The 14,007-nt window shown below is 43.5% G+C and overlaps 1 protein-coding gene across 1 annotated transcript in view; it reads right to left on the reverse strand.

Moving 5' to 3' along the window:
• Positions 1-11,534, reverse strand: part of SGK1 (serum/glucocorticoid regulated kinase 1) — a 207,916-nt gene extending 196,382 nt beyond the window's left edge. The window contains exon 1 of the mRNA XM_073671278.1: positions 11,378-11,534. Coding sequence (XP_073527379.1) covers positions 11,378-11,524 — 147 coding nt within the window. The 5' untranslated portion in view covers positions 11,525-11,534. The remainder of the gene's footprint in view (positions 1-11,377) is intronic.
• Positions 11,535-14,007: the final 2,473 nt, after the last annotated feature.

Genomic DNA, 14,007 nt, shown 5'->3' on the forward strand with positions numbered 1-14,007 from the left:
TCCCCTATATAAAGCTGGGGCTGAGGCAGGGTTAGTGAGTAGAGTAGAGAAGAGAAGAGTTGAGAAGAAGAGAAGCAGCATAGGAAAGAAAGATCAGGAGCTCTGTGGGAGCAGGCTAAAAGGAATCAGGGGCTGGCAGTTGAAGAGCTCGCCCTGATTGAAGAGTTACCACCGGACCCGGAGTCCGAGGCTGTGGGGATTAACCCAGACCCAGCAGCAGAAACCGCCCGGCAGGGGATTTCAGGTCCTCTGGCCAAGAAACCCGAAGGCACGGTCACACGCGTGGGACCAGCACCGCCGTCGTGGAGCGGAAGCCACTAGAAGGCCCCGAGTCACCAGCCATACGGGTGAGCACCACACGGTACACTCAGGGACGTGGGCTACTTTTACCCGCCTCTAGCAAGGTAGCCAGAAGAGTACAATTAGTTGGGGAGGCCTACAACTCCGCCTGGCCAAGGGGGATCCCATCTGCTCAAGGACTGACCAGGCCCCGACCGCCAGCCAGTACTCCGGGAGGGTCTATCTTTGTCACCAGTAAAGACCCTGAACTACACCGCATCGTCTCTGAGTGGTTCCTGCTACCCCCATCATCCACGTCGGCTGCCCTGAGGCCATACCCCTCCCGTTGGGGGTTATACCATCTACGCTGCACTATCCTACCACCGGCCTCAGCGGTCTGCCCTGCAGCGGCAGCTCCATAGCTGCATTCAACGGGTGGCGTAGTCGTCCTACATCTACTGCTAATATACCGCCACTTAGTCTGACTCCCTGGGCACGGACCGGGTCTCCGCCACGAGACTACTACACCTATCAGATCCGGCTCCGGGTAGGCTCCCGCGTGCGCAACGCTACTCAGCACAGGCCCAGGGGCGCGTCACTAGCAGCTCGCAGGGCAGAGAATGTTGTATTGCTGATGGCACTAAAAGGACTATCCAGATGATAGCTGTGAACACCACTATTTGGCTATACTTTAGTAGGAGATAATAATAAAAACTATTTTCTTGTTTTTTACCCAAGACACATATTGTCTGTTTTTCCGAAGCCCGTGAGATAGTTTGAGACTCGTTTTATGATGTTATGCTTGGCATTGTGAAAAGAATTAGAGTAATCCACTGCTAACACGTTGCTCTACAACAAGAGAACAATAGGAAGAGAATAAGAGCAATTTTCATAAGTGAGCTCCAAATCCTGAAATTGGTTTCTCTTATGTTTAAATGATTTTATGATTTTCTGAGTATGTGGCCATGTCCTATTTTCCCGTCAAAGCAACAACATTATAAAAACTCATGCATACATATCATGAATGATATGCATGTATGTGCTTTTACAATGTTGTTGATTTGAGAAAAAAATTAAAAAAAAATATATGTACTGTATATATATATATATATATATATATATATATACTGCTCAAAAAAATAAAGGGAACACTTAAACAACAGAATATAACTCCAAGTAAATCAAACTTCTGTGAAATCAAACTGTCCACTTAGGAAGCAACACTGATTGACAATCAATTTCACATGCTGTTGTGCAAATGGAATAGACAATAGATGCAAATTATTGGCAATTATCAAGACACCCTCAATAAAGGAGTGGTTCTGCAGGTGGGGACCACAGACCACATCTCTGTACCAATGCTTTCTGGCTGATGTTTTGGTCACTTTGGAATGTTGGTTGTGCTTTCACACTCGTGGTAGCATGAGAAGGACTCTACAACCCACAGAAGTTGCTAAGGTAGTGCAGCTCATCCAGGATGGCACATCAATGCGAGCTGTGGCAAGAAGGTTTGCTGTGTCTGTCAGCATAGTGTCCAGAGGCTGGAGGCGCTACCAGGAGACAAGCCAGTACACCAGGAGATGTGGAGGAGGCTGTAGGAGGGCAATAACCCAGCAGCAGGACCTCTACCTCCGCCTTTGTGCAAGGAGGAACAGGAGGAGCACTGCCAGAGCACTGCAAAATGACCTCCAGCAGGCCACAAATGTGCATGTGTCTGCACAAACAGTTAGAAACCGACTCCATGAGGGTGGTATGAAGGCCCGACATCCACAGATGGGGGTTGTGCTCACAGCCTAACACCGTGCAGGACGCTTGGCATTTGCCACAGAACACCAGGATTGGCAAAGTCGCCACTGATGCCCTGTGCTCTTCACAGATGAAAGCAGGTTCACACTGAGCTCATGTGACAGACGTGACAGAGTCTGAAGGCGCCATGGAGAGCGATCTGCTGCCTGCAACATCCTTCAGCATGACCGGTTTGGCAGTGGGTCAGTAATGGTTTGGGGTGGCATTTCTTTGGGGGACCGCACAGTCCTCCATGTGCTCGCCAGAGGTAGCCTGACTGCCATTAGATACCGAGATGAGATCCTCAGACCCCTTGTGAGACCATATGCTAGTGCGGTTGGCCCTGGGTTCCTCCTAATGCAGGACAATGCCAGACCTCATGTGGCTGGAGTGTGTCAGCAGTTCCTGCAAGATGAAGGCATTGAAGCCATGGACTGGTCCGCCCATTCCCCAGACCTGAATCCGATTGAGCACATCTGGGACATCATGTCTCGCTCCATCCACCAACGTCACACCACCACAGACTGTCCAGGAGATGGCGGATGCTTTAGTCAAGGTCTGGGAGGAGATCCCACAGGAGACCATCTGCAACCTCATCAGGAGCATGCCCAGGCGTTGTAGGGAGGTCATACAGGCACGTGGAGGCCACACACAATACTGAGCCTCAATTTGGCTTGTTTTAAGGACATTACATCAAAGTTGGATCAGCCTGTAGTGTGTTTTTCCACTTTAAGTTTGGGGGTGACTCCAAATCCAGGCCTCCATTGGTTAATAAATTTGATTTCCATTAATGATTTTTGTGTGATTTTGTTGTCAGCACATTCAACTTTGTACAGAACAAAGTATTCATGAGAATATTTCATTCATTGAGATCTAGGATGTGATATTTGATTGTTCCCTTTATTTTTTTGAGCAGTGTATATTTATATAAATCCAAAAAAGTAAGAAGCACATCCAAAATAGGGTAAAAGTGTGGATCCTTTATTCACCAGCAAGCATATTCGCTTCAACAATGAAACTGCAACACCAGGAATGAAAAGTCGTGGAAATATGAAAATTGCAGTATCAATAGAAATATTAATTATATGCAATCGAGTATGAATGCCATGTGTAGGAATACATGTACTTACACATCTTGATATACTATCAGTGAGGTTATTAATGGTTGACTGAGGAATTGGTCTTCCTCACTGAATGCACTTGGGGTTGCAAAACAATGAGATCCACTACCTTCCTTTGCAATTGTCGACCAATGACGTCCCAGATGTGCTCGATGGTAGGCAAGGCTGGAGATGTTGCAGGCCATGGTAGCAAGTTAACGCCACACGGGTTGCTCATAGAAGCACAACATGCGTCCTGGCATTGTCATGTTGAGAAATGACTCATATGACACTTTTCTTTTTGGTATTACAATTTCAATGTTGAAGAATATATATATAGTACCATGCAGAAGTTTTAGACAAAATATTGCAAAGTATGAATGCTTTAAAAAATAGAACTGTTTATTGTTTATTTTTATCAATTATAAAAAGACAAAATGAATGAAAAAAAGAGAAATCTAAATCACATCAATATTTGGCATCACCATGCCTTACTTACAAAACAACATCACTTCTTCTAGGTACACATGCACACAGTTTTTGAAGGAACTTGGCAGGAAGGTTGTTCCAAGCATCTTGGAGAACTAACCACAGATCTTCTGTTTGTGGATATAGGCTTGAGATAGTCCTTTTGTTTCTTAATTCACAGACAGACTCCATAATGTTGAGGTTGGGGCTCTGTGGGGCCATATCATCACTTCCAAGATTCCTTGTTCTACTTTACACTGAAGATAGTTAGTAATTACATCGCCTGCCATTATTCTGCTTCGCAGTTTTTTTGGCCAGACACAGTATCTATAGTCCTCATTATTGCCCATTTCTTGTTGCATCCTTAAAAGTACTTAGAATTCTTTGCCTATTCTTGTCATGGTGTATGACCTGTGACACGTAACTATCTTTGGCAACCTCACCTTTGTAGCAGAGTTTGGCTGTTCCTCAGCCAGTTTTAAGCCTCGTACACAGCTGTCTCTGTTTTAGTTAATGATTGTGTTTCAGCCTATACATCAACCCCATAATAGCCTATGACGTATTAGTACGCTACAGGCTATTACCCCCAGTTCAGCGCGGGCTCCGGCGCTGAGCCCGCACTGAACCGGGCACATGTCAGCTGATTCTTATTTAGATCTCTCTTTTGTTCATTCACTTTGTATTTTGTTAATTAATAATAATAAACTATTAACACTTCTATATTTGAAAGCTTCCTTATGTTGGAGCATTTTCTCACACCTGCCTAAAACACTTGAACGCTACTTTAGATTTTATATATATGTGATGTAGGACCCGGTGAAGCAGGCTCCAGCACACATAGTGCTGAGAGGTGTTTAATGGGCCCGGATTATGGGTCCGGGTTTTGCGAACTGCTGAAAGAGCTGGGGGGGGGGCATCGGCTGCTGATTTAAGGCAGCTGTTGCTGTCTCACTCTGTCTATGTCTTTGCATGTACTGCTCAGACCTGCTGGAGTCTGAGAGAAAAGGACTGACATTTAAACGGCTGAGCCTGTGCGTTATATAGACTGGTTGTTTTGTTCCATTTTTTGTGCAGTTATAACTTTGTGCACCTGGAAGAGGCTGTTTGATTTTGTTAACACTGTCAGTTTTTGAATTTTTAATAAACCGCCTGTTTGTTTTGAAACAACGAACTGAATCCTGTGTGTGAACCAGCGTCTACCACAGAGCCGAAAACAAGGGGAAAATAAGTACTTGGGGGGAAAAAAGTATTTGATACACTGCCGATTTTGAAAGTTTTCCCACCTACAAAGAATGAAGAGGTCTGTAATTTTTATCGTAGGTACACTTCAACTATGAGAGACAGAATCTAAAAATCAAAACCAGAAAATCACATTGTATGATTTTTAAATCATTAAATTGCATTTTATTGCATGAAATAAGTATTTGATCACCTACTAACCTGCAAGAATTCTGGCTCTCACAGACCTGTTAGTTTTTCTTTACGAAACCCTCCTACTCTACACTCATTACCTGTATTAATTGCACCTGTTTGATCTCTTTACCTGTATAAAATAAACCCATCCACACAATCAATCACACTCCAACCTCTCCACCATGGCCAAAACCAAAGAGCTGCCAGGGACAAAACTGTAGACCTGCCCAAGACTTGGATAGGCTACAGGACAATAGGCAAGCAGCTTGTTGAGAAGGCAACAACTGTTGCCGCAATTATTAGAAAATGGAAGAAGCACAAGATGACTGTCAATCTTCCTCGGTCTGGGGCTCCATGCAAGCTCTTGCCTTGTGGGGTAAGGATGATTCTGAGAAAGGTCAGGAAACTGCCCAGAAGTACACTGGAGGACCTGGTCAATGACATGAAGAGAGCTGGGATTACAGTCTCAAACATTAACGTTAGTAACACACTACACCGTCATGGATTACAATCCCGCAGGGCATGCAAGGTCCCACTGCTCACGCCAACACATGACCAGGCCCGTTTGAAGTTCACCAATGACCATCTGGATGATCCAGAGGAGGCATGGGAGAAGATCATGTGGTCAGATCAGACCAAAATAGAACTTTTTGGTATCAACTCTACTCAACAAGTTTGGAGGAAGAAGAAGGATGAGTACAACCTCAAGAACACCGTCCCAAATGTGCAGAATGGTGGGGCAAACATCATACATTGGTGGGTGCTTTTCTGCAAAGGGGAGAGGACGACTGCACCGTATTGAAGGGAGGATGGATGGGGTCATGTATCGCAAGATTTTGGCCAACAAACTCCTTCCCTCAGTAAGAACATTGAAGATGGGTCATGGCTGGGTCTTCCATCATGACTATGACCTGAAACACATAGCATTTCAAGGTCCTTGAGTGGCCTAGCCAGTCTCCAGACCTGAAGCCAATAGAGAATCTTTGGAGGGAGCTGAACCTCAATGTTGTTCATCGACAGCCCTGAAACCTGAAAGATCTGGAGAAGATCTGTATGGAGGAGTGGGCCAAAATCCCTTCTGCAGTGTGTGCAAACTTGGTCAAGAACTATAGGAAACGTCTGACTTCTGTAATTGCAAACAATGCAAACAAAGATTTCTGTACCAAATATTAAGTTATGTTTTTCTATTGTATAAAATATTGTATAAAATTGTGTAAAATACTTATTTCATGCAATAAAATGCAGAATAATTATGTAAAAATCATACAAGATCTGTAATTAGACTTTGTTCATACTGTGCATTCGTCTTACAATAAGTTTCTGTTTCCCTGACCTTCCTTTACGTGCAATAAACATCTGGATAACCCCTTTAAAGATGGTACAACCAATTTAAGGATGCTATTACCAGATTTACCTGACTAATGTATAATAAATATATGCACAGACAAGCTTTTAATTGCAGCACAATAGACACCATGAATATATGAGTACATGATATTTGCTATGTTCATGATGCTTGGCACAAGAATGTCACTTCACATGAGTTGTGTGATGTGGTGATAACTAGGTATGAGTCACAAATCACATGTCTTCTTCGTACCACTACTTACTAATGGGAGCTTCACTGTCTGCTATAGGATATGATTAGCTTAAAGTGAATTTGTCAGTAGGATCAGCAGTCTATATGGGCATACCAGTATGAGACATGTAATGAATGACAGTCTGCTCTCCTGATCTCACTTCATAGCTGGGTCTGATTATAACTAACACAGTGCAGCATAGCTAAGCTTTATCTTGTTCCAAACATATCCGCAGCTGCAGCTCTCTTATGATAGTGCTGTCAGCTCTGCTGTACTGCCCCCCCCCTCAAACTGGCCACCTGTGAGATGGAAGCTGAAGAACTATTGTGGCGCCCCTGAGGGTTCAGTCGCCACAGAGGTACTGCACCTCACCCAGAGGTGTGGTGTCTCCCTTCTCTCAGGTAAGGAGGGAGTGCTGCACGGAACCCCAAACACCTGCATCCAACACTACACTGCTCCAGGCCAGCTGGAGGGGCAACATGCTGAGCGCAGCTGCTGAGCCCTGCCCCTGGCTGGAGTGGGGGGAACCCAGAGGTAGGGTGAACCAGTAGTGGGTGTGGGTGGAGGAGGTAGTTAGAGGAAGCACTTTGGTAGGAGTATAAATAGGGAAGCCATCTTAGGGTGGCAGGTCGAGTAGAGGAGAGCAGTTCAGAAGAACAGCTCGGGACAGTTCAGAAGAACAGTCCGGGAGCAGAGTCTCATTAGGAGATCTGCTCCACAATTAGGGCCAAGTCAGGAGGCCCAGGAGGGGAGCAGGGAGTAGGCTCCATTCTAAGAAAGCATCCCAGGGGATACGGCGCGTGCAGGACGGCACCCGTACGCCCCGCATCTGTCAGAAGACAGAGGGATCGTAGCCGCATTCTAGTCCCCTGAGGGTCAAGCAAGTCTGTGTAAGTCCCTCCGACGGACAGGAGGGACTTCATAGTACCCGAACAGGACTGAGAGTGGGCAGCGCAGAGCAGGAGGGAGAAAGGCCAGTGTGAAGACGGTCAAAATAGGAACACGAGAAAGTGGGGTTCTGCCAGGTATTCCCAAGTTGCCTGAGGAAGGATTGAACCCCTGCCCGGTGAACGCAGCGCGACGCGGGAGGCCTGCACCTGTACAGTGCACCTGTGGACTGTCTGAAGAATTGTGAGTAAAATATCGGATGACTGCACTGTACTGCCTCCGTCCATTCTTTCATCAGCGCCATTGTTCCCCCCTGCACTACAACACCCAGCGCAACCCACTCTCTCACTTCACTGCCCTGAGGCCTGCTCCACCTCTGGGGAGCCGTCCCATCACAAGCTGCCCTAACATCTGCCTCAGAGGACTGTTGCAGCGCTGGTGATCCTCACCAGACACCACAGGTGGCGTCACAAACTTTCTAAAAATATTCCCCCCTTTTGCACTGACCGCCCTAGGTCACGGACCGGGCCAGCCACCGTGATATTCCCCGCCAACCGGTATCCAGAGGCCCGGCTGCCGAGTACCCCACGGCCCTGGGGGCGCGTCAAATGTGAGAAGACAAATGTGAGCTAATGTGTTTGTAATGAGACAAAGCTCAGCTCTACTATACTATGTTAGCTGCAATCACACTCAGCTCTGCAATGAGATCAGGAGTGCAAACTTTCAGTTACTACATTTCTCACATTGGAAACCAGTGTTGAACTGGGGTGGAAAGGGCCCACCAAAAGCACTGACTCTGGGGGCTACATGCAAATATCAAATGACCCTCTTTCACAAGATAATCTATGCTTCTAAATAACAATAAGCTAGGTAGTTGTTTTAATGAATGTATGAATGAGTGAATAATGAGATGCTGCTTTAAGTAATGAGATAATGCTTTGTCTGTACACAGTGAATCAAATGTATTGGGCCAACTACTACACATTTTGAGGGGTAACGGGTTTACTCTTGCACAGGGTCCCTATATTGGATTCACCTGTTTCCCCGTGGGCCAGTCTTAGCCTGATGATAATGCCCCTTTCATTTAAAATAGGCTCTAATGGCAGATTGTCATGCAGATCAGTGTCCGGCCCATAGGTCTTAATAACTCATTTATATATTAAGAAAAATTTTGATTTCTCTGGAATAAGACGTCGGATTGCAGATATGAAGGTATAATTTTATTCAACATTCAATGACCTGCATTTCCATATAGACGGCTTAGGAGGGTTGATCCTTCCAACAGATTCCTTTTCACCTCCTGACACAACTCTTTATCAAAATAATCTTTATTTTATTGTTATGGTTTCCATCATGGAGTTCATGATTTAAGACAAAATGGTGAAATCCTAAATTAAAAGCATTTCAGATCACTCTACCATTCAGCACCATCTCTACTGGAGAGAAGAGAAGATTTTCCCTGCCAATGACATCAGAATCATATTATAAATCTGCCGTCAAGATCAGCAGTATTTGCAGTTATTGATGATTGACAAAACAGAATTAAACATAGGTTCTGGGTAGATCTGCAGTGCATTTACTTATTAAAACCCAATTTGTGATATTTTACAAGATTTTATAGCGCAAATAATGAGCCTAATTCATCAAGATGCCAGAATATTGGCATAAAACACCTTGAAATGTCACAATTGTGCGAACATTTAGAGATTTTCGGGATTATTATGCTTCTCCAAAGTGGGTGGGACTGGGATGGTGTGTGGCTAAGCATTTTTGGCTAATTCATCAAAGGTACGCCACTTTAGTGCTGTAAGTTACACCAGTACTCCAGTTCCTGACTAGAGTAACATTTCTGAAGGAGACGCACGGCAGTTGTAAAATGCGCCTAATTCATCAAGTGATGTGCCCCTTCTCATGAATTAAGCGTATCTCACTCCAGCAGTCCCTTCATTATGATTGGTTTGCAAAACACCAGTCTAAATAAATTGTGCCCAATATATATTTCTCTAAGCTGTATATAAATACATACAATAGGACATTATCATATAGAGCAGACTAAAATAATTGGTGATAATTCAGTAGATCCAGGTATATATTTTTCACTTGGGGACAGAGAACTTCAAGCCACTTTTATGGAACTACAATAAATATTGAAATTATTCATGATGCATTATTCGATATTCTGGATTTTTGGGCAGTTATAGGAAAATGTTAATAAAGATATTCATCTATTACTATCCATATGAGCATAAGTTACTCCTTATATATTTGTGTGCTTGAATTCAGTATCACTCTGAGCAGACTTGTGAATCCTCACATCGTGCACACTCAGCACTATGAGTATGCTCCAGTGCCGCTGCCGGGAACAGCAGTCATGTGACCGCAAATATACCCTATGCATACTCCCGGCCACATTCCAACTAGATGGGTGCGGCCTCACTCACTACAAGCGTATTGACCGAGACCAGAAACAGTCTAGTCGGAGTGCGGCCGGAAGCATGCATATCGTATACTTGCGGTCACATGACTGCTGTTCCCGGCATCGGCACTGGAGCATCCTCACAGCGCGCAGAGGATTCACAAGCCTGAAATCATATAGAGTGACTAAACACTTGCAGTTTAAGACCGGCAACCCCTTTAAAAAGAATATGGAGCATGAATCAGAATCTGATTCTTTGATATAAAACTTGCATGTCTGAGAAACTGCTGAGTTTTAGAGGAAAACAATTAAAAATAGGGTCAAGGACGAGGTGCCTAGTCACAGAGGTATGTTCCCCGCAAGGCTTCTCCCCGCCTGTTCAGCTAGATTGGCAGGCCTTGCTCTATATTCACATGGGGGGAGACCTGACAGTGTAGCTGAGCGGATGGGAATAAACAGGTTGGGACTTACCTTTTGAACCAGACCCCTCAACCCCAGCCCAATTTCAACTATATTTTTCTTAGAAATACCATAGCTTTTGAAAGTAAAAAAAGAAAAAAGTATTTATGATGAAGGAGACATTCTGTGAGTCATGCTGCTCTTAGTTCAGGCAGCATGAATAATGTGACAGGTTCCCTTTAAGTGTAAAAGGGAATTATAAATTTTCAAATTTTAATGAAAAATGCCAAGATCAATCAGTGAAAGCCACGACCCAGCGTAGACCTAGCAATTCTAGAAATAATACTGCACCACGTGACCTTATTGCAGAATCGTTATTATTCCAACAAGCGCCCTAATTTAACCTGTAACAATACCAGGGTCCTGTAAATCTATTCGTGCTCATAAAAAGCTCAGAATTGGTCCCATTTCTGCATAATTTGGTATTATTCTCCGTTTTAGATCACTGCAGTTTCAGATCAATCTTCTGCTGCACAAATCTTATTTTATCCTGTGCTGCCTGCTTCACATGACCTATTTTCCGCTCAGGTAGCCTACTAAAATATGCTTCAGCATTTCGACACACCAAATCACCCCCTACAAGCTCACACAATATCTAAATATATATTCGCTGCAATGTATTATTATTAACGATGTAACAAAATCTAGAAAAATGAAGTAAAATGTGGATCTAAAGATTTAGTGAATTCATTCATCCAGGATAATTCTTATTCCAGTGTAGTCATGTGGGTGAATAAATGGAAATTAGCAATCACGCTGTTTACTATGACTTGGCCTATGTTGTACCTAGCTGCAGTCCATGATGTCATTCACTTTCAGCACTAGACTGATTTTATCAATGGAAGCTTTCTACATGTCCTATTCCCACAATCTCGGCACAGGCAGCTTTCTATACACATCAATGGAAATCCTTCTGCATAAATCTCATTACTCATAGCAATAGCAAGCTTCGGTACCATGCATATAGAGAGGTAAACATACAGCCTTACCCTTTTTTTAAAGAATTGAAAGGCTGAACACTTCTTGACTGGAAATCCATTCATGTCTTTGTTGACCATTTTCCTCAATGGGAAGCACCCAGTATAAGATCCAGAGACAGACACTTGCTTAGTCACTGCATCCGTCCTTCTGAGCATCCAATGTGATCACAATATATATTCAGAGAGAAGGAAGATCAGTGAATTACAGACTTGCTCAGCCACGAGTTCCTGAATCCCTATCCTGATCCACTCATTCTGCACCAGTTACTGCTGCAGCCTTTTTCAGCCCGCAGTGAACAAGGAAGACTTTTAATCATTCATTAAATGCAGACATGCTAAACGCAGAATCACAGCAACTTGCTGTACAACCCATAGGAAGAATGATGAGAAATTGAGCCATCCTGGGTCCTACATCAAGTGCTCATAGCCTTGCAAGTGTCATTGCTCCCTCCCAGAGTCTGCTTTTTACTGTTCTTCAGGTGACGTGATACTCTGCTGTTACAGAGATGAGAGCGCTGATTCTTCAGCCTGCTGTTTTTTTTATTGCGTATTATCCATTGGGAATAGCGCAGACATAGCGAGAGAGCAAGGAGATGGAAAGAACACAAAACTAATAAGGTGGCAAGAAGATAAGACCTCATGACATGCAATAACCTAGAGACTCAAAAGTCCCCAGAGAAGAGCACATATGTGCTAGGAAAAAAGAACGCTAGCTAAAAGTTGCAATAATATGATAGTTTTCATTTAAACACTGAATATCATCATAAACACTCAAAATAATGTTTAAAGACTATAGTTAAAATAAATCCAGCAATGACATGACCTCAGAGATGCCAGATAATAATCAGATATTCTGTTTTATTAACTGATGGTAATGTCGGACTGAAGAGAAATCTTGGACCAGGGCACCAGGCGTCCTAGTCAGGGAAGAGTTCAGGGTCAGAATTCCAAGAAAGTAGCAAATCACGACAAAGGGGCTAGGCAATCGCAAGGTCAAAGGCAAATCCAAGGATGAGCAACAAAGATCAGAATAGAAGACTAGCAGCACAGAGCATGCACACACACCTCTTGAGTAAAGCTACAATTAGCAGCAATCTAATGCAGAGAGCTGGTTAAATTGCCAGGTAATTACTCTGAACAGGAGACACATGGATGAAGCCCCGGCACATGTGCCCTGGTCCTGATTGGATGGCTAAAGTGTCACTCCAGACACTGACAACTCAGCACGCCACAGCATCCGATTGGACGGCTGAGCAGTGCATCACCATACTGAAAGCTCAGCATTCCCTTGTCCTAGATTGGAAGGCAGAACTGTCATTCTGTGCGTCCAGACACACTGATAGAAGGAATTGTATCAGATATGCTTTTAAGGCTTGATAAAGGCCCTGTGCAGACAAAACGTTGTTATTTTTCTGTCCTAATAAAGTTACCAAAGGGGGACTTCTGGTGCCCTGGTTCCTGAATTTCTCTGTATTGCTACAACCTTGTGGAGGGTTGCACCAAGTGTGCACTGACAACAGAGTGGTGCACGAGAATCATCTATTGCAAGTATAATTGTCAGGCTGGAGTTCTATGGGTCCATCATGGGGAATAGAAGGTATACTCTTCATGTATACATACAGTGGTGTGAAAAAGTGTTTGCCTCATTCCTGATTTCTTATTATTCTGCATGTGTGTCACAATTAAATGTTTCAGATCACTTTGTTTCTCATTTAGTCCTGAATTTCTTTGGATTGCAGCATGATGTCTAGCTTTTTAGGATCTTTTGGTCTACTTCACTTTGTCAGACAGGTCCTATATAAGTGATTTCTTGATTGAGAACAGGTGTGGCAGTAGTCAGTCCTGTGTGTGGCTAGGGAAATTGAACTCAGCTTCCCAAAAATGTGATAAACCACGATTAATTTATGTTTTAAGGTGGGGGGGGGGCATCGCTTTTTCACACAGGGCCCTGTAGATTTGGATTTCTTTTTCCCTTAATAATAAACACCTTCATTTAAAAACTGCATTTTGTGTTTACTTGTGTTATCTTTGTCTAATATTTAAATTTGTTTTGTGATGCAAACACTTTTTCACACCAATGTATTTCATGTGATGGATTTAGTTGATATTCTTTGCTTATTATGCACTTTTTGCTTCTTTCTGATAATTGTTTTGTTCTTTTCACCTGCTCCATTTCTGATGTTTCTTTACAATGCTACAGTGGTGCACATATCATTGGTGCAACCTGTTCAGCTGCACAGGACCTCCAGAGTTAAAGAGGGCCATTTCCACCTCCAAAACAGGTGGAATTGTGCATTATGATTAACTACTGGACTGCAAGGGGTCCATATAGTGTTCTTTCATAGGGGCCCTTTTTAGTCTGTGTTCACCGGTGGCAGTTATTAAATAAAAAATTGGAAAGTGCTAATTCTTCAAGTAGGTAGAGCACGGCACGCCTGGAAAAATGGTGCACAAGAAGGATCTTATCACATGCAAAAATGGTGAGAAGACTTGGCATTCATAAATGAAGACAAAATTCTCTATTATATTAAGCAATCCAGAAAAATCTTGACGTATCTGTCTTACAGTGAGACTTCATCAGTAATACAGATTGCTAAAGTACTGAGTGAAACCAGAAAGTCAGGGGAGAAGAGCAGTAT

The sequence above is a fragment of the Phyllobates terribilis genome, unplaced genomic scaffold (genome assembly GCF_046119375.1).
Source record: "Phyllobates terribilis strain yellow unplaced genomic scaffold, ASM4611937v1 Scaffold_3__8_contigs__length_932513732, whole genome shotgun sequence".
Lineage (NCBI taxonomy): Eukaryota > Metazoa > Chordata > Amphibia > Anura > Dendrobatidae > Phyllobates > Phyllobates terribilis.